Source organism: Emydura macquarii, unplaced genomic scaffold (assembly GCF_026122565.2).
Source record: "Emydura macquarii macquarii isolate MOO-44397 ecotype Brisbane River unplaced genomic scaffold, CSIRO-AGI_Emac_v2 contig_2432, whole genome shotgun sequence".
Taxonomy (NCBI): Eukaryota; Metazoa; Chordata; order Testudines; family Chelidae; genus Emydura; species Emydura macquarii.
In genome coordinates this window covers 1,972,905-2,000,811 of record NW_027132569.1, presented here as the reverse complement: position 1 = coordinate 2,000,811, position 27,907 = coordinate 1,972,905, and the positions used below count along the sequence as shown (strand labels likewise).

General features: G+C 42.0%; 1 protein-coding gene across 1 annotated transcript in view; it reads right to left on the bottom strand.

The window, feature by feature from the left end:
• Positions 1 to 976: 976 nt before the first annotated feature.
• The window catches only part of BMPER (BMP binding endothelial regulator), a 175,951-nt gene continuing 149,020 nt past the window's right edge, over positions 977 to 27,907 (bottom strand). Inside the window, exons 14-15 of the mRNA XM_067562445.1 lie at positions 16,600 to 16,730; positions 977 to 3,048 (exon numbers count right to left, since the gene is read on the bottom strand). Of these exons, the coding sequence (XP_067418546.1) occupies positions 2,867 to 3,048; positions 16,600 to 16,730 (313 nt within the window). The 3' untranslated portion in view covers positions 977 to 2,866. The remainder of the gene's footprint in view (positions 3,049 to 16,599; positions 16,731 to 27,907) is intronic.

The following is a 27,907-nucleotide window of genomic DNA, read 5'->3' as shown; positions in this document are numbered from 1 at the left end:
CTCCTGAGGTCCCTTCCAATCCTAATCTTCTATTATTCTATGAATACATCAACTTGATGCATGTATCAGAGTAAGATTTCCATTTAACAGTATCAAAACAGCAAGCAGTACAGTGTTCCTGAGCCTATGGTTAAAAATACACTATTGCCATGGCATATTAAAGCTGGATCTGCTTTGCAAATTACAAAAATATCCATAGCCATACACCGGAAGTTTCTAGCTCTTGAATACCAGGATTAATATTTCACAGAGGAAAGATAGCAGGAGTAGAATGAATTCAGCACCTCCAAGTAGCTCTATTAAGGAAGTAGCTGTGGTAAAATCCTTGCTCCAAAGAAGTTAATGGGAGTTCTGCTATTGACTTCAAATGAATCAAGACTGAAGCCCTATAGTATTTTGGGAGGGAAGGGAAAGGCAAATAACTTCTGCCTTCCCATCTGAGAATGATGCTGAATTCCTCAGCTGAGTGTAGGGCATTACAGATGTGCATATGGAATTTCTGTTGAATAGGGCCTTAACGGTGATACTCTACCTATCATGCATGGGTCTCAGGAGAGGACAAGGCAGACTCTTTGCCCACATGCGCAGGATACATACTCCCATTCCCTTGACTGTTAGGCAAAGGAACTGTTGGCACCCCACAGCCCCAGAGTTAAGAACAGGCTTTGGCCCCTAAATTAGGAAGCTATAACAAAGCAAAGCTAAGCTACAATCTGTCTGAGATAATACGCAGGTCAGGTTCCAAACTGAACCAGTCTAGCCTAAAAGTTTGTCTTTTCATAAATACTTTGGGCCACAACTTCATCTGGTATAAACAGGCCTAGCTTTATTTACCATTGGAGCTAAACCGATGTACAGCAGCTGAGGATGTGTTCCTTCACTTTTCATTTGTCATAAATCATTCAGAGCAAGAAACCTGGTGAAAAATCATCAGAAGATACACAGTATTCATCATGAGCAGTTTGTGTGTGTTCTGCTTAACTTTTGTTTATTTTTAAGTTAATTGTATTGAAGGATATATACAAATTTAATAAAACACAATACTCAAGCTGGGCAAATAACATCTTTAATAGATTTAGCCCCTCCTCCTGGACTATCCCAAACAGATTGCAATTGCCTCAGATTTAATTGATATTTGAAATTTTTTAGTAAATATCATGTCATGTTTTTACTCTCTGGACTGACTGCAAACATTCTAAATTTCAGCAGCATTGCTAATTCTGATGGATCAGATAAGTCACACGGTATCATGTTTGTTTCCTGATTGGATGAGCACTTGCACATTTACACTTCGGTTTCTACAAATACTTGCATGTGTGACTTTTGAAATTTGCTTTCCATAAACAAGTTAGTGAAGTTAGTGAAGTTTCAATTATAGTGAAGTAGCTCTGTGCAAAAAAAAGATGACTTCATTATAAATTCACATCAAATGCCCATTGAAGACTTCCATTGAACAGGCCTTACTGGAGGTTTCCATGGCAAGAAAAATATAACACCCTCAGGCTTGAGAGAGCTGTACAGTATGTATTATGATGGCTGGTGGAATCTGCACCACTGTGTTTCTAGTGGGAAGAGTTAAAAAGTCAAGCAAACTTCACAAATTTACAAGTTCATGAAGATAGATGAAATTGGTGAGCTGCCAGCATTTGTCATTTAACATTTTCTACACTAAGAATTTACTTTTGGGTTCTAAACATGCTGATCAATGAAACAATTTACTAAAAAAAAGATTCAACATTATTTTATGTACCAACCTGCAGCAAAATCACACTACAACTTAATTCACAATATTTATCTGTGTGTACCCTTAAGTTTTGTTTATCCAATAATATTTCTAGGAATGTATGAAATAAAACCAAAGGCTTAAAAGATGGTAAAGGGTCTAAAGTTTACATCTCTAATTTTTCTTGGATCTTTACTGTTCATTCCTAGTTAATACCAAATATAACACAGATAGGGTATTTAGTTTATTAATGATAAGGGGTCAGTTTTTCAGTGCTTTTCAGAGCTGCTGGATGTTGAACACTTTTGAGAATCTGGCCATTGATTCTTTGGTTCTATTCCAAAAATAAATCTGTCTTTATTGGCAGTTGGCCAATCCAGTTTTGAAGGTAATTTTATACAGTGATTCAATAAAGCATAAAAGCCAATCCCTAGCTTTATCTGCATCATTAAGCACTGTCACCAATCACCAGGCAACTCTGAGGTACACATGAAATATTCCTAGATAAATCCTCCATCTCCAGAGAAACATGTTTCCAGTACAACCATAAATCCAGGTTCTCTGTTAAAGATAATCCAGTCTGGCAATGTTATGGCCCTAGAAAAATTTCCTTGGAAATTATAAGTTTATGCAATGGCAAAGTCATCCAATGTTTTCATACCACTATATTATAAACACCTTTTTATTTGTACAATGACTCAAATGGCTTACAGATTAGGGTCCTACAAATAATACATAAACTTGATAGCAAAAAATATACATATAATAATTCATCCTTCTATTGTTTACATAAATGATGTATATTTCTGTGTGTGTGCGTGTGTGTGTGTGTGTATATGTTGTATTTATATTTGGAATACAGATGTGTATCTACACACACACTGTATACATTTATATATAAATAAATGTATGTACGTGCTTGTGTGCGTATATATAAATAAATGTATATACATTCCTCTGTGTGTGTGTGTATATAGACACATAAATATACATGATATATACATACACACACAAATATACACATACATTGAGTATGTGTGTACTTTGCAGAATCTGCCTACAAACATTGCAGTCCTTCATTAGCTGTGAGCTTCAAAGGTATCAAAAATACCAACAATAAAGTCCTCGGAGATAGAACTAATGTCACCGTTGTGAACAAAGGACTGGCTTGATGCATCTTCCTTTGTGATGAACTAAGTTTGCTGGGCAGTGGCAACCTGCAACACATGGCTTATTGCATGGACCAATCTCATTCCAGTTGTCACATGTTTTGACACATCCAGGGCCACAGGTATCATACACTGCACCATGTTTGCATTGGGTTGCTGAAAGGCAGATAAAAAACAAAAACAAACACAATATGAGTGATATAATGATCACATGATTAGGATTAAAGAGATGTCATTTTAATTACATTTAAAAAAAACCAGTGTAATCCTTTATCTCTACAGCATGTCAGTCTGTATTTTCTATTGCAGATATTTAATGGAACATTGTAGCATCAGAAACAATCATATGAAAAAGTGCTTTATATAGAGATTCTGCTGTATTGTCCTAAACATGAGCATGAACCAGAATCAAGTATCTAAATAATCCTGATCTTTGTGACGATTTAGATTCTAACTTCACATCTGTCTTTATTGGCTTAAAGTGAAGAAACAAAATTCTGGATCCAGAATACCTCCAAAGTTGGGGAAAGTTCACATCTAGAACCAGATCTGAACTATGTAGCTTAGGCTTGTCTCTGCTTTGAATGTATAGATGGTATAATACCTTTCATCTAAGATTCCTGAAACATTTTACAAAGGCAGATAAATAAACTCATTATGTCCATTTTTCAGATGTGGAAACAAGGAACCAGAAAGGTGAAGTGACTTGTTCATGTTCCCATAAAGATCCAGTGGCAAAGTTGACAGTCACATGTCTTCCGACTCGCAGGCATTGCTTTTAATTTCACCAATAGAACTGTACATTGCAGCAAGTCAAGACAATGCTGTTAGTTCAACTGCAATACCATAGATTGAAAACAACATAACAAAAAAACCCCCAATGATTTCTGTGCTCTACACTGTTATATTAAGGGATCATTGAGGTCAATGATTCTTATATAATATATATTATAGTGATGCCAGTATGTGCTCCATGCAGTTGACATTTCAATGTATTTTCAACATAAATAACTGTGGAGGGCTCAGCTAAAAGCATTATACCACTGCTAGATTAGAACTTTCAGCTCTTAACATTGTGTACTTTATTTCAATATGGAGAATGACACTGAGCTCAATAATAAATAAAAGACTGTTCTTCTTTCAAAGAACTGTGTTGATATAAAAGAAACAAGCACAATCAAGTGGCAATAGACTCACGAGTATCCAGATTCCTATCTTGCTATTTACAGTTAAGCGGCTGCACTAAAAAGGTTGCTTCTCTCTTTAGAGGTATTACAGGTCCAGACTTGTTAAAGAATGCAAGTCACACAGATTCTGTTAGAGACAGAACATACTAATTTTCTCCATGTATGGGGCAGCGCATTGCCATTATTCACAAAATGAAAGTAAGCAGAAATACTCTTATTAAAATACAAAATATTGTAGTAATTAATGCTAAGGTTAGGAGTTTAAACACTAAGGCCAGGTCTACACTAAAAAGCTAGGTTGACCCAGCTACGTTACTCACGGGGGTGAAAAATTCATTCCCCCGAGCAACCTAGTTAAGCTGACCTAACCCTAGTGTAGAGAGCACTTGCTTAACAGAAGAATTCTTCCATCGGCCTAGCTACTGCCTATCAGGGAGGTGGACTAACCACAGCAATGGGAGAACCCTATCTGTCACTGTAATGAGTGGCAACACTGAAGTGCTACAGCAGCACAACTGCACCACTGTTACGTTTTAAGTGTAGACAGCCTAGGAAATCAGAAAATTAAGGGTCAGATTCCTCAGTAGGAGTAAAAAGCTACGTTCTTCATAGTAATGTCAACTCAGCCAAGTCGCACATCTTCCATATTTTAAGACAGTGGTTTTCAACCTGTGGTCTGTGGACCCTTGGGGGTCCGCAGACTATGTCTAAGATTTCCAAAGGGGTCCGCACCTCCATTCGAAACTTTTGGGGGGTCCACAAATGAAAGAAGGTTGAAAACCAATATTTTAAGATATCCATCTAAGCTCTTAAAATGGCACTGTAACATGCAAGTTACATAGTTTTAAAAAAAAGATAAAAAAAATATTGCATAGGCCAGCTCATTAGCCAGTGCAAATCAATGTAGTTCATTGATTTCAGTACAGTTCTGCTGACTGATGCTAGTGGTGAGCTGACTCCATCTGTGCAGAGGAGACAGATTCATGTAACCATGAATTTAACTTTTAAATTGCTTGACTGAGTGTTTAAATTTGTAACATTAATGGATGTTTCTGTACTCTAATTATCCTAATTTTTAAAAGAAGCAGCAACTTTTTCAAAAAGGAAAAAAGGAAATTAAAAGAGGGAAAAGGAAAGCTATGTAAACTACATTAAGCACACACCACCTTTAGCTACAAGCTCTGCGCTTGCAAAATCTAATCTCCACAAGAGTATTGAGAGTAATGTGCAGTGCTTAAAAGTCCTCCAGCAACTGTGCAATAAGTGTTTTATAAATGTAGGCCAAGATTTTCAAGCACGACTAGTGATTCTGGATGGTCAGCGTGAGCTACCTTACAGGACCCTGATTTTTATTTATTTATTTATTTATTTTTTTGAAAGTGCTGAGTATCTGCCCTCTGAAAATCAGGTTTCCTTTAAGGTGTCTTAAGTTGGGCACCCAAAAATTGAGGGACCAAAAATTGTCTCTTTGAAAATCCAAGCCTTAGAGCACACTCTATGATCTTAAGTTTTTAAGCCTTAAGGACTTCAGCCTATAAAGTTTACTGTACTGAGGGCTAGATATTTGGTTCAGCTGAGATCTGCTTGGCACAGTACCCAAGGTGTAGGAGGAGAGATGGCTTCAAGCCACCTTCCCACTCCCCCCAGCCTGGGGCCATCTGGGGGCCATTCTTGCCATAGAATAATTAAGAACAGAACAGAATTAAGGGCTGCTCCTCTGAGCACTGCTGGCACTAACAATTCACTAGCACTATGGTGATTTTTCATTTAATGTTAAAACATGGCATTTTCAAATACTCAAAACATGAAATCGGAGAGCAGTGAAACTTGACATTTTTCCTCTCAGTGATATCAGTTAAAAAGATCTGACTGCTGCCATTGACAGTGGAATCAATAGATAATTACTGTTCAAGAGGAAAACTGAAAAACACAATAGATGACATTAAAACCTGGGGGCCTCTGCTCGGGCATTTTAAATTGTGATTGCTCCAAAACATCCCACTTTGACTTTAAGCCAATTAATAGCTAAATAATAAAATAAAATAATAATAATAATAATGAAAATAGACAGTTAAACCTCCCATGGATTGTTGGCATGGGTCATTGCCATGTAGACACAGAAAACAGAATAGCACCAGAGATCCAGGGATGCCTTCACCTTCTGATGCAAATTCTTTTAAAAAATTTGAACACTGGTGATGTTAACTTTCCTAATACATTAGTACAAAACAAAAAACAACTACCAATGTTACAAATAATACAGCATTTTGCACCATTACCAGTCCTATAGCATTTTCCATTCCTCTTCTGAAACGCACATTTGGCTTTGCTGCTTACAATTTGATCCTAACTTTAGGCTTTTAACAATTATCTCCTAACTGCCCTTATCTATTATTGCATTATTAGGGATGTACAGCTTTTAGTTACCCTCTGTGCAATGAAACCGCTTGTTGTTCCACTGCACAAAAGCACAGATATCAGATATGCACTTTTGAACTGCTTTGTTTTTCACTGGTAGCTGACAAATCTTATTAAGATAACATCTGAACCCTAATAAGAGTACCAAACAGCTGCCTTTCTTGAATCGGCCTCAAGCTGCTTTTCTGCATTCTCAAGTCTACAGAACTTTCTGAATTATGTTTCCTCTATGTTCTGATGCCCAGTTTTCCCTTTTCTGCTGTTTCTTAGATCATCCAATTTGAGTGTCATTCATTATGGTACTTGTTGCTTACAATCTGGGTACATCATTTCAGGACTATTCCTGCCAGTGGAAGAGTGGGGACCTGAACAAGCCCTTTAATTATTCAGTTTTTTCATGGTTCTAACTGCTCCAACTTTTATCAAATTTTCATTAAAAAGTTAGAAGAGCTCTCCTCTCTTTCACAGAGACACACAGAGGAAACTAGGTCTAGGAGAAATTCCTCCAGGGAGAAAATTATTTGGGGAAAAAAAATGGTGCACTTTAGACAAATGCTGCAGATGAGAGGGAACCAGAAGGGCAAAACAGCTGGTTGAAACCGGCATGTACGTGGAAATGAGGACATCTGGAATAACCCTCCAACAACAAGTCTCAGTATACAGGAATGAAAGGAGAAAACCACTTAGCTTTCAAGAGCTCCTGAGAGCGAGCCAATCCCTGGACTAAGTGGCTTTCTCAGTTCTACTACTTGCACCTCCCTCCTTATCATTGCTCAAACCATGCCTTCCCTTTTCTTTACTACTGCCACAGCCATCCTTTCAAAGGGAATTACTCCCCCGCCTTTCCGGACTGAATCTTCTTCATACATCTTCAGAGCTTCAGAGGCTAAAGATTAATTTTCCAGGAAGGAACGGAAGAGGCTGTTGGCCTGCCCTGCCCGTTATCGCCTCAGGTGAAAGCATGAGGCAGTGCAAGGGCACATGCGCGGACTGACGGATGTTACTACTTTGAAAAAGCTGTAGCTCCAGGGGCGTAGTGCAAGCATATAACCCACAGTAGAATACAGATAGGGACCATCACTCGAAGATCGCCCCTCAGTCACCCTGGCCTTCTTCATGAGGATGTTTCTTTTCCTTCCTCAGCCCTACAAACCCCTCTCCTCTGTCTTCTTCAGGCTCTCTCCTCTTTCTTTCCCACTCTGACACTCATTCATCAGCCCTCTGCTTCTCTTTACTACCCCCTTGAACCTCCTTCCCTTCTCTCTTTCTCTCACCATCCTGAGCTCCTTTCTCTTCCCCTCATACACCGTCTTATTCCCCACATCCATCCTCGTAGCTTCGCACTCACTCCTCAACTCATCTGCTTCCCACACATCCTTTCCCTCCCTTCCAACCCTTCTCGGTTTCCATATTGGTCTCACCTACCTCTTCATATCCTAACCCATCTTTTTTCTTCTTTATCCTTTTGTAACAAATCTCCCATTCACTAATGCCCTCGCCAAACCCTTCTCTTTAGTGTCATCTTACACCGCCTGTGCACTATATACCTTAAAGAGCAGTGAGTATGTGCTATTTGTTTAGGAAATGAGTAACTAGAGAATCCACTTTCTGGTTAGAAGGAAAAAATGTGTATCGAGAACAGGACATATATTTGGCCTCCTGTGCATCCCATTTGCTGGCAGTCCAGACAGCATAAGTATTCTAAAGAATATTATTCATCCCTCAGCTAGACATACAGCAGTCTGGGTATATGAACTGGCAAGCACACAAGACCTGTGTTTTATAACATAGAAAACAATAATTAAAACCTGATTTTACTAATAAATACACTCCATTCCCCTTAGAACGCAAGCCTTCCAAATATCCCGCTGGCTATGAAATGTCAAACAGGAAATGAAAGTCACAGATTACTAAATTTTATTACAGATATGTTGTAGAAACTTTTATCCATAATTAGGACAAAATAATTGTAATGGTAGGGTTGAACACAAGTCAGTTAAAGCTTAAAACCTTGGTACTGGTTATTGTTACCATAAGATGTGTATGGAGGCACTTTATTTTTTATGAGTTCCTTGCATAGCCCATACAGTTTTGTTATATAAAAATGTGCCAGCCTGCACCACCCAGCTATTGATAGTCTGTGCCAGATAATCAGTTACAGCATATCTGATGGCCCTTGGATGTTTGTAAGTGGGAGCAGGATGTACCCGTTGGAGGAAGTGTAGAGGCCCTTTTGGGATTTGGACCTCCCTTGGTCCCTTTTGCAAATCTGAGCCAGCACTGAGATTTTCAAAGCCCAGGGAGTTTAGATCCACAAGTCCCATTACAATTAATGAAAGATGCATGCACAAATCACCTACGTGGCTTTGAAAAAAGTCTCAACACTGGCTAGGATTTGCTAATGGGCCCAAGGAAGGCCCAGATCCCAATGGGATTGGGGTGTTTTATTCCCCCTTGGCGTCCTTTGAAAAGTCCAACCTATAGACCAAGGGTGGCCGAACAGTGACTCATGAACTACATGCGACTCTTTTCCAGTTAAAGTGCGGCTCGCGGAATCCCGTGTCCCTTCCCCATTCTCTGCCTATCAGACTGGAGTGGGGAGCTCGGAGCTTCTGCCCTGCAGCAGGATGATGTGGCTAGAGGATTCTGCCCAGCAGGGAGGAGGGTTTTGCAGGGGGCCCATAAGTTTGGCCATCGCGGCCCTATACTTTATTCTCACATCCTGAATGGAGTAGCAAGTGGAAACTTAGCTTACTTTTTTTCATGCTACTTTTCTGAGGAGACCTTCCAAAGATTTTCAACCAAAAAATCACAAAAAGAGTGATCATCTTTGAGGTGATGTTATAGAGGTGAGAAGTTTCTACAAATGTCCATTTGAATGGGAGTTTTTGTCTTGACTGATAGCCTTTCAAAGCCTTGGTAGAGGATTGATTTATGGACATATTCTCTGAAGGGGTGTTTTGTCTTTAGAAAAGTTCTTATCTTTGATGACACCGTAGAAAAAAAGGCAAAACATTCTATCAGTATGGACATCACCTATTAAAGGAGCCTCTTTCCCTGATGCAGTGCCATTCCAACAAGCGCAGGCTTACAGGGAAGACTGCATTAGTTTCCTATTTGTGTCAAAGGAAGTAAGGGAGCATCAGCCACAACTAATGCACAAGTTAGGTTAGGCCGCTGCTGTGCTCAGGGCCCCCACATGGGGGGGAAGGTACACTTTATCGGGGCCCAGAGGCCCTGGGGGGCCCAGTCCAGGCTGCAACCTCCATGGGTATGAGTGTGGAAGGGGGCCTGTGTTACAAGTTTGTACTGGGCCTGAAAAAGTTATGCTTGGGCCCTGGGTGTGCTGAGACCATTGGTCTCATGATGACTAATGTCTCATTGTTTCAATACTCCTCCCTCCGTCTCTAAGTATAAAACAGGAGATGGATAGATTGTAAGTTCTTTGAGACAGGGGCCATCTTATTGTTCTGTGTTTGCAAAGAGCCCACCACACTGGGGTCCTGGTCTATTACTAGAGATCCTAGGCACTACTGCAGCAATAAAAAGTAAAAAGAATTCAGGCAGCTGATGAAAACAAACCAAGGGCTGTTTTCTTCAGGCCCCAGTCTGACCTGCTATTGGATGTGCCAGTGCTTTCAGGGGCCACATGTACAGAGCAGTATGTTCACATAGTGACATTCTGTCTGGATTTCTCTGTTCCTTTGTAAAGAATAATGAGAGATTTCAGAAGCAATCATATATTTATCTGTATCGTTCACCCCTTCCTGCTATTGTACCCTCCGTGTAACAGGAAATTATGATGAGAGGATAGACACTGAGTCAACAATCACCAGAATAGATCGCAGAGTAATAGCTCTTTGAGCAGCAGAGATTATCCCACTCATCTTTTTTAAACTATAATTAGTTCCTTTACATAAATCTGAATACATTTCCAAATAATCTAATGCCATTATGCAGTGACCTGAATCAGAAGGGCCATAATTGTGGGAAATATTCCTTTGCAATATTGCATTTCACTTTAAAGTGACCATGACCACAAGCCGCCATTCTTCTTCGAGTGATGGTCCCTATGTGTCTTCCACATGTGGGTGCGCATGCGCACCATGTGCCTCAGTTCAGAAGTGTTTCTTAGCAGTGTCCCTTGACTCGCACGAGCGCCATGCATCTTCTCGTGCTCCCAGCCAAGGACGTAAGAGGTAGTGTGGGTCAACGCCTCTCCAGTCCCCTCTTACCACTGCATGGCCTGAGTTAGAAACCCCCGTTTCTTCATGATCCTAGTTTCTGAGAGTGATTCACTTCTGCTTCGTTGTCAATAGTTATAAGAAGTTTGTATAGTGTTAGTTAGATACGTTTAGTACAGTTAGTGTAGTACTTCTTTCCCCTGTTGAGGACTGTACTTCCACCTTCCCCCCCGCAAGGGGCTATGCCCCGGATTCTAGGCTTCAAAAACTGTTTCCTGCCTGCATTCCTTCTCTGTGAGCAATGAGCACCAGCAGTGCCTCTACTGCCTCAATGAGGCACACATCGTGGCTCACTGGGCCGTTTCCAAATCCTGCCCACCCCAGACCCAGGAAGCCCACGAGCTCCTCCTTTGTAAATATCTAATGAAGGAAGCGATGAGACCCAGGGTGCTCTCAGATCTGGGCCCAGGAGACCCCCTGTACAGTGGCCATCACTGACAGTCAGTGCCTCTCTAAGCTCATGCCCCGGATCCCGCAGTACTGAAAACGAAGGATAAGTCTCAGCATGAGAGGAAAAAAACACTTATGGGCACAAGAGCAGATCCCCGCTGCAGACTGCTCCCAAGGACAGCGTTTGCTCCCCGAGCCATGCCAGGTCTTGTGAGATGTTGTGCGCGGATCAAGCCAGATCAGCATTCAAGATTCCCTGCATGGAGAGTAAGGCTAAGCACAAACCCAGATCTGACGGCGATCTCAGTACTCAAGCATTTAGAATGCTCACTGGCACACATGCCGCCCATTCCGCTGGTCCCCATGTGCCTACCACTCTGCAGACACCACCAGGCCCCTCCAGCATCTCTGCGGGTACACCGCGGTTCCCTGGACTCTTGGAAGCATTTCTGTCGGCGGAGCAGTTGTTTCTCTGCTACCCGCAGTCTCCCCTTCTATTCGCCCCCGCCCCGCTCACCTATGACATCATGACCCTGGAGGACGAACCCCTTCTGCTGTTGCTGGAGAAGCCCATCCCTCTGCCACACTGCAGCCTTCTGGTACTGACAGTCCCTTCCCTTGCCAGAACTATCTTCAGTTTGAGGAGTTCTCAGAGCCGGAACTCTCCTTCTCCCAGACATCTCGCTGGAGTCCAGATGTATGCCCCAGGCTGCCCTATCCTCCGGCATATGACCCGATAACAGAGGCCTGGTATTGCTTCTCATGGAGCCTACCACATCTGAGGGACCCTTCCTTTTTGGCCGCACTGGTGGACCCTAGAATCCCTACCACAAGCACTATCTCAGGCACCCTACCGGTCATTCCCCACACAACCACCAGTGCCATTGGTGTATGAAGAAAAGGGAGACATTGAACAGATACTGCCGGCTCTGCCGGTCCCGACTGGAGCATCCTCTTCACGGGACAAGGTGATCGCCCCCTCCTGCTCTCTCTGCTGGATGATCACTGCCAATACCAGGACTTGCTGTAGAGGGTAGCAACAGACCTGGGAATCCCATTGGAGGAGGTTCAGAACCCACAGCATCAATTCCTAGACATCCTCCAACCTCAAGAGCCATCTAAAGTAGTCCTACCCATCAATGAGGCCATCCTCCAGCTGGCACGAGCAGTGTGGTATACCCCTGCCTCATGCGTCCCCCCACCTAAGCAGGTAGAGAGGAGATACTTTCTGCTTGCTAAAAGAGCAGATTTTCTTTTCACCCATCCACGCCCCAGCTTCCTTGTCCAAGAGGCTGTGGAACGGGCATGGCTGCAATCACAAAAGTCTACTCCTCCAGAAAAGGCAGCTAAGACACTGGACCTGCTGGGCAGGAAAGGCTATTTTTCTTCAGGACTAAAATTCTGCATCGCCAGCTACCAAGCTCTGCTAGACAAGTATGACTTTAAAACTACAATAGACGAGCAGAGTTCAAGGACAAGTTGCCACCAGAGCACCAGCAGCAATTCCAGGCATTGCTAGACGAAGGACGACTGGTTGCCCACGGGGGCCTTTGGACAGCTGTCGATGAGGCTGACACATCCTCTCACTCTCTAGTGACTGAGATTGTTATGCGAAGAGATTCATGGCTACAATCATCCAGCTTCCCCAGGGAGGTCCAAAACATGATTGAGGACCTCCCTTTTGACAAGCACAAGCTGTTCAACTATAAGACAGACAAATCCCTCCACTCACTGCAGGACTCCAGAGCCATACTATGGTCCCTTGGGATATATACCATGGCCCTGAGACGCAGGCAGAAGAAACAACCATTCTGCCCACACCCACACACTCCCTACCCAGCCTACTACCAGCACGAGCAGGAACACCCACGTCAACGACACCAATCACAGTGGCCTAACTTCCCTGCCTCTGCCACAATCACTCCTCGACCCTCTCCCAGCAAACCTCAGTTTGTGCCAGTCAAGACCTGCAAACCTCCACCGATTCCACCTGCAGCGCTCCATGTTGTCTTTCGGAGCCGTCTTGTCCTATTCGCTCACAACTGAGGCAAGATCTCCATGAACAGTTGGGTACTGGAGATCAGTCACCACGGATACTCCATAGAGTTCTCATTCCTGCTGCATCGCCCCCCCCTCCACATGACTCCCCTCAGAGATCTGTCCCATCAACTGATCCTCTAACAAGAAGCTGCCACTCTACTCCTCAAGGAGGTAATACAGCCTGTTCCACCTCACTACAGGGGGCGAGGCTTCTACTCACCTTACTTCCTCATCCCAAAGAAGAGTGGAAGGACTATTCTAGGTCTTTGAATGCTCAACACGTTTATCAAAAAGTTCAAATTCCATATGATCACGTTGACATCCATTATCCCCTCCCTACCCCAAGGAGCCTGGTTCATGGCTCTCAACATGAAAGAGGCTTACTTTCACATGGACAATTCACCCGGCCCACTGAAAGTTCCTCCATTTTCAGGTAGAACCATTTCAATTTCAGGTATTCCCATTCGGCATAGCAACAGCACCAAGAGTGTTCACAAAAGTCTTTGCTGTGGTAGCAGACCAGATGTGCCACCTAGGCTACTCGGTATTTCCCAACCTCGACTGGCTCCTGGTGGCACTATCGTGACAGGAAGCAATCTCCGAGATTCTCTGTCTTTGCAGACTCCTGGCATCTTTAGGTACCTACGTCAATGAGGAAAAGTCAGTATTGACACCTACATGACAATGCACTTCAGTGGGGTGCGATTCGACTTCAGCATGGTGAGGGCTTTTCTCTCAGCAAACCACTTCGCAGCATGACAGCCCTTGTTGCAGATGTGTGTCGCAGACCACGCACCACGGTCCACTGCTATCTCTTCCTCTATAGTCACATGGCAGTCTGCAGCTACGTGACATCGCATGCAGGTCTCCATATGCATTGTCTTCAAGCTTGGCTCTTCTCTACAGAGACCAGACGGAGTCCAGGGTCACCCTTCCTGGGTCCATGCTGTCCTCCCTCACATGGTGATCCGATCTCTCCAAGATCATGATAGACACCCCCTTTGCCCTTCTCACACCACAGATCTCCATCATGACGGACACCTCCCTCGCAGGTTGGGGAGCCTACTTAGGCCACCACAGAGCTCAGGGGGTGTGGACACCACAGGAAACCAGGATACAAATAAATGTGCTAGAACATGCCAGGCCTTCTTCCCGCTCCTTCAGTCCCTCCAAGTTCAACTGCTCTCCGACAACATCAGGGCAGTAGTGTACCAGGTCTCCCTCCCTCTGTTCCAAGTCAGTCCAGTGTTGGAACTGGTACATGAAGAACCATGTGACGCTTCAAGCTGCGTACCTAGTGGGCACCCAGAATTCCCATGCAGCATTTTCAGAAGGACTCTATACCTCAATCACGAGTGGGAGCTACATGACACCACACTCCTGTATCTCTTTGCCAAATGGGACACCCCCTGATGGAATCTCTTTGCTGCTCACGAGAACCGAAAGCTACCCCTCTATTGCTCCAGAGGCACTCTAAGGGAAAACTCTCAAAGCAATGCTCTCCTTCTCCCCTGGACAGGTGACCTCTGCTATGCTTTTCCCTCCATTCCCTTCCTGTCACAAGTGCTACACAAGATTTGCCAAGACAGAGCCATCATTATAGTCGTAGCCCCATTCTGACCCTGTCAGTTCTGATTCACAGACCTCCTCTGACTCCTTGCCCTCACACCACTCCACCTCCACACACTCACAGATCCTGTTCGCACAGGATTGGGGGAGGTGCCATCATCCCAATCCAGGCCCTCTTCACCGCACATCCTGGTATTTGGATGGGCGTCGAGGGTAGACCGGTCCAGGCTCTACCCCAGTTCAACAAATCCTTACCCAAAGCAGGAGAGAATCCATCAAAGCCTACCACCGAGCTAATGGGAGATGCTTCATGGCATGGGTCCACAGCCACAACCACCACTCACTGAGCACAGTGTCTATTCCAGTCATCCTCAACTACCTCTTCACCCTCAAGACGTTGGGCCTGGACCTCAATTCTATTAGCGTGCAGGTGGCAGCATTCAGAGCCTTTCTGCCTCCCGTGGACAGCGCCTCGATGTTTACACACCACACCACTGTCCGCTTCATGAAAGGTTTATTCAACATCTTTCCACCAGCACTGAAGCCCATGCTGCCATGGGATCATAATCTCATTCTCTCCACCCTCACGTAGCCACCTTTTGAGCCACTAGCAACGTGCTCATTTTCCCACCCCTCAATGAAAATGACTTTCTTGGTAGCCATACCTCAACTACGAGTCAGTGAACTCGCAGCCACGATGGCAGACTCACCCTACATGATATTCCATAAGGACAAAGTGTCCTTATGGCTGCACTCTAATTTCCTCCCCAACAGAGTGTCTGAATTCCACCTAAAGCAGTGCATACTGCCAGTTTTCTGCCCCCAACCACTTACCTCCGCTACTGACAGAACCTTGCAATCCCTCGATATTCATCACGCACTGGCATTCTATCTCCACAGGACTCGTCCCTTTGGCAAAAAACTATCTGTGGCCATCACCGAATATTCCAAGCCCTCTCATCCCAACAAATTTCCAAATGGGTCTCGGGGTGCATCTGCGAATGCTACAACCAACCCAACGTACCACCCCCACCTGAGAAAATCACTGTGCACTCTCTGCGAGCACATGCTACCACATCAGCCTTACTGATGGTCGTGTCCTGGCAAGACATCTGTCATGCAGAAACGTGGCACTCTGTCCACACGTTCATGACACACTACGCCACGGCATAAGCACCAGCTACACACACCACCGTGGCCCAGGCCATTCTGCAGAGCGCACTTCCACTGGTATCTTCGCGTCTATCTCCATGCTGATCACTGCTCACGTGTCACCCCTGTGTGGAGTACACATATGGACCATCACTCAAAGAAGAAAAGGAGGTTACTTACCAGTAGCCAGAGTTTCTTTGAGATGCGTGGTCCCTATCTGTATTCCTCTACCTGCCCTTCATCTCCTCTGCTTCAGATTGGATTCCATTACGGTAAGAGGGAGACTGGAGAGACGTCGATCCGCATGACCTCTTCTACCCTCAGCTGGTAGCACAATGAGATGCACTACACACATGCGGGTCAACAGATACTGCTAAGAAACACTTCTGGATTTATTTCCACCACAGGCAGGAATGCTCTCCCTCCATGTACCTATAACACACCATACTAATGTGTGTGTGTGAGAGATATTATATCTGTATGTGCATCTAGAAAATATATATATAATATCTCACATTATATTTTTTATATATGATATCTCTCACACACACAGCTCAGAATATAGCCTGGCTGCTCATCAAATTCCAGCCTAGCCCTTTACTGATTTCTATTTTTTCCCTCCAGCATTACAATGATTGAAAAAACTGCAAGGGTCTTTCCTTCAAACTGTGCATTAAATTGCAACAAAGCAGTCAGAGTATCCTTACCCGCACAGTGCTGCTCAGGTTTCCATTGAACTTTCACCCCTTCTCGTTGACAGGTTCGGGTATAGGCCAGGAATGACTCGCAGTAGCAGTTTTTATGAATTGGACACTCACACATATCTGTTATACAGGACCTGCAAAATACAGTCCAGAAAGAAACAAGCAATAAAAGATTTGACAAAGAGCCCTCAAGGTTTGGAATTAGCTTTTTATAATCATGTACAGTTTAAAGCTGCAATAAGCTGTGCTAGAGAAATGGCAAACCCGTTGTACACTTCTCTACTCCCAAATCCACACAGAGGGTCTATAGACTCTAATCTCAGCAGTTCTGCTATATTCTATTCTATATGTGGGAGAGCCATATCAAAGTAGAGACCCAGAATAACTGAGTCAAGAACTGCCATGTAATGAGGATCAAGGGTTGTATGTTGCAATTATGAGGCAAGGCAAAGACAATTTGTAGCAAATACAGTTTTGTCTTAATAAAGGCTCCATCTCTGCTTTCCTGAACAATGTTTACTGCAACAATATTTAACATGAATTCCCAGATTTAAGAGTTATAAAGAACAATGAAGACATATGCAGCTACTATGCTATGAAGGCCTCAGGGTTCAGGATACAACCAGACTACGGCAAAATGTTTCAGTCGAATAGTAAATTCACTGAAAAATGCAGTTACAGGATGACAAAAATATTCATTAATTTAGTTCATATGTGGCAAACAGTTTTGGCCAAATAAAAGAAAATTAAAAATTTGAAAATGTTAAAATATTTCAACTAAGTTATTCGTGTTCATTTCACTTGCCTTGAATTAAGAACTTCAGTCACTTTGGTTAATGGATGTGCAACTGCCTACTTTGACAGAAGCTTTTCTAAGAACTGCTATTTTCTCTGTAAAATGCCATTTCCTATCTACTGGAGAAATACTCTTTAAGGAATCCTAACGGACACACGCACACCTCCCAAAGTAAGGCTACATTAGAATGGCCACTTTTCTGCTTCATCTGCTTTTCTGCTTTACCAATTGCTGGTAAAATTACAGCAAAGCCAAAAAGTAGGGTTGTGTCAGGGCCCTAGTCTTGGACTCTGTATTGACATTAGGGGAAAGTGCAGATGTAGATGATGAAATAAATATCATAACTTGACATGGGCCAGAGCTTCAAAATCTGACTCCAGATCTGAACTTTCCAATAGTTAAGGAGTGTTTGGGTCTGGAATATAGGTTCAATCCCATCTCTATTGGGTAATAAAGGAGCAGAGCACCTGCCATGGTTACCCCATAATCAGGGACGTTCCGTGACTGTAAAGTGCTTTGAGATTCTTAGAAGCAATACATAACAATGTCAAATATTGTTATCCTTACAAACATGAACATGCTCGTTTCTAGGTTGATAACACCTAGTTATCGGTGCTCCTGAAAAGGAAATACCCTTTCCATAAGCTTGTCAGCTGTAACAAACATTTCAGCAATTTTCCATTATTTTTGCACTTGACATTTCTATTTGACTGTTCCTATGACAATTCCATGACCTTTAAAAGATTATTTTGCTGTCACTGAACCACGACATTAACCAAAAATTCACCATGACAAAAATACAGCTCAAGTGTCAAAAAGGTAGTTTGTGGAATAATGCATGCGTACAAAATATATATTTGCATATGTGGATAAATGCAGTTAGTTTAAATCAAGTAGACAGCACTGTGCATATATCAGAGATCATCCATTTTCATTTGCTCCAACTTTCATTTTCATTTAATTTTATTTGTTTTATTATTTGGCCTCCTGTCTCGATCCATTCATGTCTTCTAGAATGGCAGCTGTGGAATGGTTGGTGTGTGTGGTCTGAATACAGCTCACAAGAACAGTCTGGCACTAAAATATGACACTCGGCCATAACATTCCCCATTTTAGAATTCAGGTTCATCTCCTATTTTTTCACATATGATTCACTGAACAAGTTCCCCTTGTACCCAAGTACCACAGCATGCCTGCCGTTCTTCATTGACATCCCAAAACAATGCCCTGACTGTGCATCAGGCCCAGTTACTGAGCATAAAGCACATATCATTTAGAAGGTATATATATCTCATTTCACAAAGCAGAAGCCTGATGTGCTATCAAAGGAAATTACTGTTGCAAAGGGAGTCTGTTGTATTCCCTGCAGACCAATTAAGACATCAGGGTAGTTTTATTCTCTCCTAGGCACTCTATTTTCCTCAACCAACCTTGTCTTATCAACTTTTAATGTTACGTAAAATTATTCATACAATAATTATATTATTGATATTGAAGGTGTTAGGAAGGGAGGATTGTGCTTGCTTATGGCAGGCTGGCTACGTGCATGCTGAGTTCTGCCTTGGGACTCAGAAAATGTTAAGTCTGAGCTCATTTCATCTGGTTTTAAGAACACAAAAATCACAGCTTGCTGCTGTGAGAGTTTCTGGCCACCGAGAAAAATGCCAGTTCCAGCCAAGCCCGATCAGTTGCCTTATGTTAAAGATAAGTCCTCAGGCCCAAAACCTAATGTGTCCAGATGAGCCAAACCCAAAACTCTACTTTCTAACACCCAGAGACCTTGGACTAGTTTGGATCCAGATCCAAACAGCTCTAGATCTTAGCCACTTCTTTCTGCCTGAATAGGCATCAAGCTTGTTATGAGTAGCATTAAATGTTCCCTAAGGAAGACAGCACACCAGCACCAGAAGGGACAGTTCTCTGATTTACTCCATTCTTATTGGCTTCAAGTTATTTCTATTTCCATGAGTTGTATAATTCTGAGAATAGCTGATGGGTTCAGTCCTGGGGTTTGGCTGAGGGTACAGTCACTGCAGGGACCAACATCAGGGGTCTGTTTGTTTTCATTGCTTTGTTAATTAAGTACTACTACTTGTCATTTTTGTACTTATTTAACAAACAAAAACTAAAAAATTGTATAAAAGTAAATATTAGTTTATCATCAAAATATAGACTTTTTTCTAATGAGATTCTTTATTAACAAAACTAATACGTTTACACTAAAATTCTGTGTTTTTGTTTAAAAAAATCATTTTTGAAGCTGCAAGGGAAAAAGTGTTAGATAGCAAAATACAGTCACTACTTCCCTCTCGTGGTCCAACCTGGGAACTCCAGGCAATCCCTTTGTGTGATTCAAAGGGCAACTTTTTAAGAGAACTTCTTGAGGCAAAAGATGCTTATTCTCTGAAGGTTGAATGATTGAGAGAAAATAGGACAAGTACTTTGGTCAGTTTAAAAAAAAAATTGTTTTTCTTATACGTCAGTAAATTTCTTAATTTCAATTCTTAGTAGGTTCCCCTGGGAGTTTGTGTTTGTTTTGTTTTAATTCTTGAAACTTCCCCTGCCAAACAAACCCCACCCCAAACAGTAGATTCTTGTGTTCAATTTACAAGTCCTAACACTGACCGTTTCAAAAAATCCTTGTGATATTGGTACTGTTTTTTGTTTTCTTTTTTTCAATTTTGCTGCAGAGCCATTTCCTGCACTCCAATGAATGGCTAATTTCAAAATTCTGCTCAACTCCCTCATCCCCTCTTTACACCTCCTTTGATTCTGTCAAATACATTGGGAAACACTAATAAAGAGGTGGCTATAAATTTGCATCTGAGGGCTTATGGAGTGTCCATGCCCTACAACTGCAGCCCTGTTTCACACAAAGAAACAGCATTTTCTTATGATAGTAATGGAACATTTTGACTTTGCTGTGTTCTGAAATGTTCCGATTCTATTCCAAGATGACAAGTTCTGTTTAATTAGAGTTAAGACAGAGTATACAGAAACAGTCCAAGGCATTTTGCAGACAGGGAAGAAAACCTTTTCAGTGTCCCTCCTCCATCCCACCAGAGCAGCCAAGTCTAAGTACATAAATTTATTTAATCAATGGAGCAAAAAACACACACCACACACCTAAGTGGCACAGCAGTATGGCTAGAATTTGGCACCCAGGGCAACAGCCCTGATTGCCTGTCCCTAGACCAGCCCCGAGAGTACATATCAGTAATTTCAGATGAAAACTTTAGAGGCATATTGTAACACTCCTATAACCAAGCCCAGGAAATTCTGAGTTAAGGTTACACTTAAAAATAATCCAAATGTGTTAGGTAAGGAAGTGCAGTAAGGCAACCAAAACAGCCTTAATTCTGCACTGTAGTGACACCATGCAATAAACGTAGATTTATGATAAAGGCATTTTAGCCTTTTTGGTCCTAAATTAGATTGAACTGATTTTAAAGACACATTAGGTTTTAAACATATCTCCCTCTCCCATCCCCCCAAGCTTCATCACCTTTAGCACTAGTCAAAATCCTACATGGGGATCCAAAACTGCCCAACATGATGACTCTACAGGTGCTTCAAGGACATGCACTGATTGAAAGGGCAGGCACAAAGACCTTAGGTAAATTGATGTAATTAGTTTATTTTTGGATACATACAAATTTGGGCTGTCAAACAATTACAAAAATTAATTGCAAAATTAATCAAGAGATTAAAAAAGAGTTGATTAATTGCAGTTTTAATCACACTATTTAACAATAATAGAATATCAATTTAAATTTGTTATAAATATTTTTAGATGTTTTTCTATATTTTCAAATATTTTGATTTCAATAACACAGAATACAAAGTACAGTGCTCACTTTATATTATTATTTTTAGTACAAATATTTGAACTGTAAAAAAGATAAACAAAAGAAATAGTATCTTTCAATTCACCTCAGACAAGTACCGTAGTGCAATCCCTTTATCATAAAAGTGCAATATACAAATGTAGAATTTTTTTTTTACATAACTGCACTCAAACAAAAAAAAAACCAATGTAAAACTTCAGAGCCTACAAATCAAAGCATGAAGGGGCATATGAATATTTAGTATATCTGGCTTGTAAATACCTTGCAACACCAACTACGACAGTGACAAGCAAATGCCTGTTCTCAGTTTCAGGTGACATTGTAAATAAGAAGCGGGCAGCATTATCTCCTGTAAATGTAAACAAACTTGTTTGTCTTAGTGGTTGGCTGAACAAATAGGACTGAGTGAACTTGCATGAGGTGAATTGAAAAATACTATTTATTTATCTTTTTACAGTGCGATTAATCACAACTATTTTTTAAAAATCTAGTTAATTTGTTTTGTGTTAATCGCATGGATTAACTGCAATTAACTGACCGTCCCAAATAAAAATAACCACCCATAGTCAAACCACAGGGGCTTGTGTAATGGTGAAAGAAACATTGTTTCCAAAGTCATTAGGATGATCTCTGCAAGTGTCAGAACAATCCTGAACTCAAATAGGGAGGTGAAAGTCTTCATTCTGTTCCAATAACATGAGGTATCCTACACAGTGTTCTCAGACTTCAGTTTGAATGTGCTGTTCTTCAGAAAGGAACCCTCTTGATAACAAGGAGTGATGGACTAGTATGTGTGTCTATATAAATAATAGAAGGGTGCCCCCAATTGGAGTGGGACTGATCAATTTAGAAAAATATTCTCCTTCTCTTGCCTATGACAGCTGAGATTGCAGTGGAAAGCATCTTAAGGTCAACTAAGTCGGGACGTGGTGTTATACAGGGTGAGATTAAGACTAAATAGAGCCCAGAATGAATAAACAGGACTTCAAACCTGCTTGCATTTTGTTCTGGCTGAGGAAAAAGTGGGTTCATCCAGTACCTGAACTCTCTTTTCTTTTCTGCCTTAACTTCCTGTCTTGAGGATACTTCAGAGCAAACTGGGGCCCTTTTCAAAGCACTGGCCTACAGCAGCCAATTGTTTATTCTTTTGTTGGGGAAGAATCTCTCAAACTGGATTCTTTTTGATGCTATACTGTCTGTGTGTGTGTGTGTGTGTGTGTGTGTGTGTGTGTGTGTGTGTGTGTGAGAGAGAGAGAGAGAGAGAGAGAGAGAGAGAGATGGTGCTAATAGGGTTTGTATAATCACAAACTGTTGCAAAGGGAAATCCATGAAAGTGAAGGCATCCGGCAGCTGCGGGACACACCCCTGCACTAGACAACCCACATTGCTCCCACATCTTCAAAGCAAACCCTTCTTCAGCAAAAGGCCTTTTTCACATTAAACTATGGAAAGTGTCCAAGTCCCACAAGAGGGCAGAGAAAGGAGTCCTGTGCTAAACAGACTGTTAAAAAAAGGAAAGAACAGAAAGGAAAAGAGCAGAGCATTGTATGGCTGCCTCATACAATGCTGTGCAGTATTGAAATTGCAGATGTTGGGTGTTTTTCACTGAACATCTGCAGTTCCCTTTACCTCACAGGGAATAAGCAGTCAAAAAAAAAAAATCAATCACTAGAGGGAATGTCTTTTGCATTTAATACTTTACTCCTTTCCTTTCACAACACTAATGTGGTGCAGCACAAATGAAAATGTATCAGTACCTCCAAACAACGACACTGCATAGATGAAAGGCAACATAAAAGTCCAATTAAAAAACATGAACATTTTGCATTTAAAAGCACATACCAGCCATCTTGTAAGCTCTACATTGCCTTTCCATAGTCCAACCCACACCTCAGTTACATGCATGGAAAATGGGTTTAGCCGCACATTTACAAACTGAGAAGACTGCTTGTTTGAAGAGCCACCTGTTCAAAGACAAGGACCATTCAGCAAGCCCAGCATCCCGTGTGATGGTTGTCTTGGGAGAACTCCACTTACTGGACTACACAATCCAAGATTTAGTGGCTGCCTCACCTAGTTTAACACTATCAGTGAAGATATCCAAAGCCTATATGGCAGCCAACCTAGTCACTGCCTTAATCACACTTCAGTGCTCAGAGTTTAGCAGCAAGATGCAGGATTTTTCCCCCGATCCACGAGACCTCATTTTTCTTCCCTCATAAGGAAAAGAGAAAACTAAAAACAATGCTGATATCGATAGAAACCATTTAAACTGTTATAAAGGTTTGGTGGTTTTTGGTTTAAACAAAGGCCTCTAAGGGGTTTTCATTATTTGTTGTTCCCAAGTACAGAAGTAATTTCAGAAGGGAAGATGATGCCACACCCCAATATATAACAGAAATGTTCACTCTTTTGCTTTTATTGGAACTGTAAGTTGTGAGTGTATGCGTGGTTTTTCCCTTTTCTTTTTTTGCGGGGGGGGAGAATTACTCAAGTCTGAAACTTGGTATTTGAAGCTGCAGACACTTATTTCTTGAGTCTCTCGCAGGAATATACTGACACTAACACCAGAGCAGCAAATAACTCATGGGAAAGGTAATTTTGGAGGCTGGGCAAAATAGAGACGTTATTACGTCATTCGGAATGCATTCAAAACACATGTTGGGGGAACAGACTGCCTAATACACTGAAGATCAGTCATTTCCCTGGATCATTTCTCTCATGACTAGTGTGCCAGATCTTGCTTCCCCTCTGGGCTTCACCGTCACTGCCGGACAGTATAAACTTGCCTTAAATCAAGCAACAGGGATGTGGCAAAGTGACTCACTCGCCAGCATACCACTGTGTGGCTATGTATGGCATTCCAAGGTTTCTCCTTTGTAGTCCTGTCAACCAGATCTACTGGTGGTCTCCTTTTACCTTGTGACATGGCCCTCCTGCTGAGTTACTTTTGGTCTCACCCCTTTCAGGGTAATCCCAGGACTTCACATCAGGTCAACAGCTCGGTCCATGCCCAGTAGTCTTTCTGGCCCTTTGTGTTTGGGGGGTCTTCCCAGTGAGGCTGCAGGGAAACTCAGTCCTTCCCTCTACCCTCGGTTCTAGCCCAGGGGCCCTTGTAGCAAATGGTTAAGGGCAGCCTGGTCAGACTTCCTGCTTCTTTCCTGGGCTACTTCCTACATCAGCCTGCTTTCTCCTCAGGGAGCTTAATTTCTCAGGTGGGTGGATGAGGTTGCCTAGCCCTTAGTTCTAGTTCTCAAAGCAACAAAGAAAGGAAATTAAATTCACATAAATAAGAGCAGTACCAACTTTTCTGTCCTACCATGATCCTCCAGCCATCTGCCCAACCAATCAGTAGTTGAAGCAACCAAAAGTAGCTTTGACTCTCTGCCTTGCTCTTTTCTGGGGGCTGAGGATGACAGATCTATACCTTCCTAGGCTGGGGCCTTCTGAACTCCTCTTCTCCGTTTTCAAGGCTCCTCCTCCAAGACTAGCATGCCTGCCTGCAGGTGTGGTGGGGCAAGGCTGCTTGAGCCCAATGCTGCTTTTTAACCTCGTCTTGCCTGGTGCGGGGTTTGTACACCCTGTCACACAGGGATTCAGCTGACATGCGGGGAATCCCAGGTGGAATAAAGCCAGCATAGCTGACTCTTCACCTCCTCTTCCTGGACCCCCAACCACCAGGTTGCTGAACTTGCCCCAAGAAAGCAATGGGAGTGTGGGAACATAAATGCTTCATGCAGCCCCTCGCTCCCTGAGTCCTGTGTTTGGCCAGATCTGAAAACTGCAGCCCAGACACATCTACTCTAGGGAGTTCTCATTCTTTTAAAAAGGGGCCTTGGCTATAATGTTTGAGAGTACTGCAACTGTTCCTGGGAATTCCAGGTTGCAAAGGAAGACCGTGGTTTAGAGGTTACAGCAATAGGCTATGAACCAGAAGAATCTGGGATTCATGTTTATCTAAACTGCTGACGTGCTGTGTGACCTTGGCTACATTAGTTGAACTCTTTGTGTCTCAGACAGCCCAGCTGAAAAATGTGGTAAGATGCAGAGTTTCACTGAAAACTTGAGTTTCCTGGGCATGTGTATTACACACATACACTTTCTACAGTTCTAATGTAACTTTCTGTGACTGCCAACCTTCCTGTTCCACATATATATAAACTGTAGAAGATGTCCTTTTCACTCTTCCACTGCCAAAGGATCCTTCCAAATATGTTCTTTGAAGGAGTTTTGTAATTTGAGGTATAAGATACTCCAAATTCAGTGATAATTTTTTTTTAACCTTCAATGTACTGAAAAAAAACAACAATGCATTTTGGATTTCCCAGCACATGCCATTCCTTTCAAAACATTTCTGGATGTGCAATTTCAGAATCCACACGTTCTATCCAACATGTAAGAAAAAATGCTATTTTCCCACTAATTCAATAAATGTAGGTCAGTGTAAACCTTTTAAAGTTGTATCTGCTGTGCAACATCCCTAAAAACCTACAGTATGTGTTGCTAAAAATATGAACCAAAGGCTTTTTGGAAATTGCCAAGATCTATTATGTATCTATTATTAACTTTTATACAAGAAGAGCTGAGCCATATTTGTATTTTATTGCCTTAACCAACAATATTCCACATTAATATTATAAAACGAATAGTGAAATGCCCTAGAAAATTTTCTAAAACCACATAAAACAAAGTTCTCAAGACTGCACAACCCTAACACCCACCTCATAATCTTCCTTGAATCCAGAGCCAGTGTTAAAGGGAGTTTAAAAAAAAAAAAAGCCCCCATTTCCTCACAATATTCTCCCGCTGATGCACTACGTGGGCTTTGTCTGTCTTGTGCTAGAAAGCCACATGGGCTATTCTGTCATAAAAATCCAGATTCTTGAAAAGGAAAGCCTGTATAAAAGTTCTCCAGTTTAAAACAAAACAAAATACACACACACACACTTGAACTCAGGCTGAGGAAGACAATCAGGTCCTACACTCAGCCTCAGGTAGAATTCTGTCTGACACAGTTGGAATGTTTCCTGGAGCTGTAGGGAAATGGCACAGTAGAGCAGCTGATCCACCACCCTTTGAAAAAGTCCACCAGGCACTTACTTCCATGCTGGCCAGCTCTGAGGTGCAGGAGGTCTGGGGCCATGGTCCCACCCTTACTCCACCCCTTTTCAGAACATCGGAGACATTTTGTGCCCTCTTCCTCCTTGTGTGTATTCGTGTAGGGCTGGTCACAATCTGGCTCTTAAAGTGATAAACATCATAAAAGATTCATCATTAAGAACATTTTTGGACTAGAGTAAACCTATAGAGTTCATATCTTAACCTCTCTCAGACAAGAAACCAATAGCAGGGCACTCTGCAGCATGCCTGTCTAATCTTGGTGACCTTTATCTTGTTAACAATATTCATACAAGTAGTCCCATTAATTTCAGAGTAACTACTGCAAACAGGATTTGCCTTGTGAAGTTATCTACAACTAAATGTGTGGTTGAGATGAAGAGTAAAAGGATCATAATAAATCTACTTTGGAGCAGATATCTCCCTGATCTCGTTACAAAGAAGCAACATGAATAGGATGTGTAGACCAATATAAAGAAATAGAGGGGAATTTTATGAATCCCATCTGCAATACAGGAACCCAGCATCTGCAAACTACATATCATTTTCGCTAATTCACATCTGTGCTCATCTGTTTGCAAATATATTTCCTAAAATGTGGTAAAAATTGCTCCATTGTTATGTCTGGTAATGCAGATAATGGTGAGCATGTCCATCTGTAAAACCACATGGAGGAAAAATGGTAGGCGCATTGCATATAAAAGCATCTGTGATTTTAATGATAAAAAAGAAAGGTCAGCTCCTAAGGATCCTCTGTCATTCATAGGACCAGGCATACCTCTTTCTCACACCTGACAGCCTGTGGGTACTCTCTCATCATCACTTTCTCACTGGGGGCATAACTAGGATTGCAATAATTGCTGGAATCTTCTGGCCAAACCTTCCCACCTCCAGCAACCCCCCAAAATCAATCATTTTGCAATGTTATACCAATCAAAGTTGCCTATTACTTATTCTGTTGTCTCATATTCCTGTATTACATGTATATCTGTATATGCTCATCGCTAAGTCTGTTATCACAAATTGCCTTGCAGATGCAGAGCCACTGCATTATAATGAAATTTTCAGTCTCCTCTGCCATGGAAAAAAAAAATCAATGTAAGCAGCCTAGAAAGTATATAATATGGATAACTTCGTATTTTTCTCTCTGCCTTGGCTTGATTTTTAAAGAGGGCTCAGGTTTTTCGCAGGCACAACTGGAAGCTTTTGTAATAATAAACAGGCTGGCTAGTTTAAAAGTCTCACATTCTTAAACTCATTACAGCACCCTCCCTGGTTTAATCCACTCAAAATTAATGACAATCAAACTTATTCTTCCTGTAGGTGGCTGCAGAGCATTTAAAAAGCCACTGGCTCCAGCTGGAAATTCTATTTAGAAAGCTATTTTCTTTCTGTAGATAGGCCCCGCTCCTGCTTCAACTGGATACAGCCAAACTCCCACTGCCTTCGCAGGAGCAGGCCCATAATGTATTTTAAAAGATGTTTCATTGTTTGTGCTTTATTAAGAATATTTGACGGAGTACGGGATCTTTTATTATAAGAGTTCATC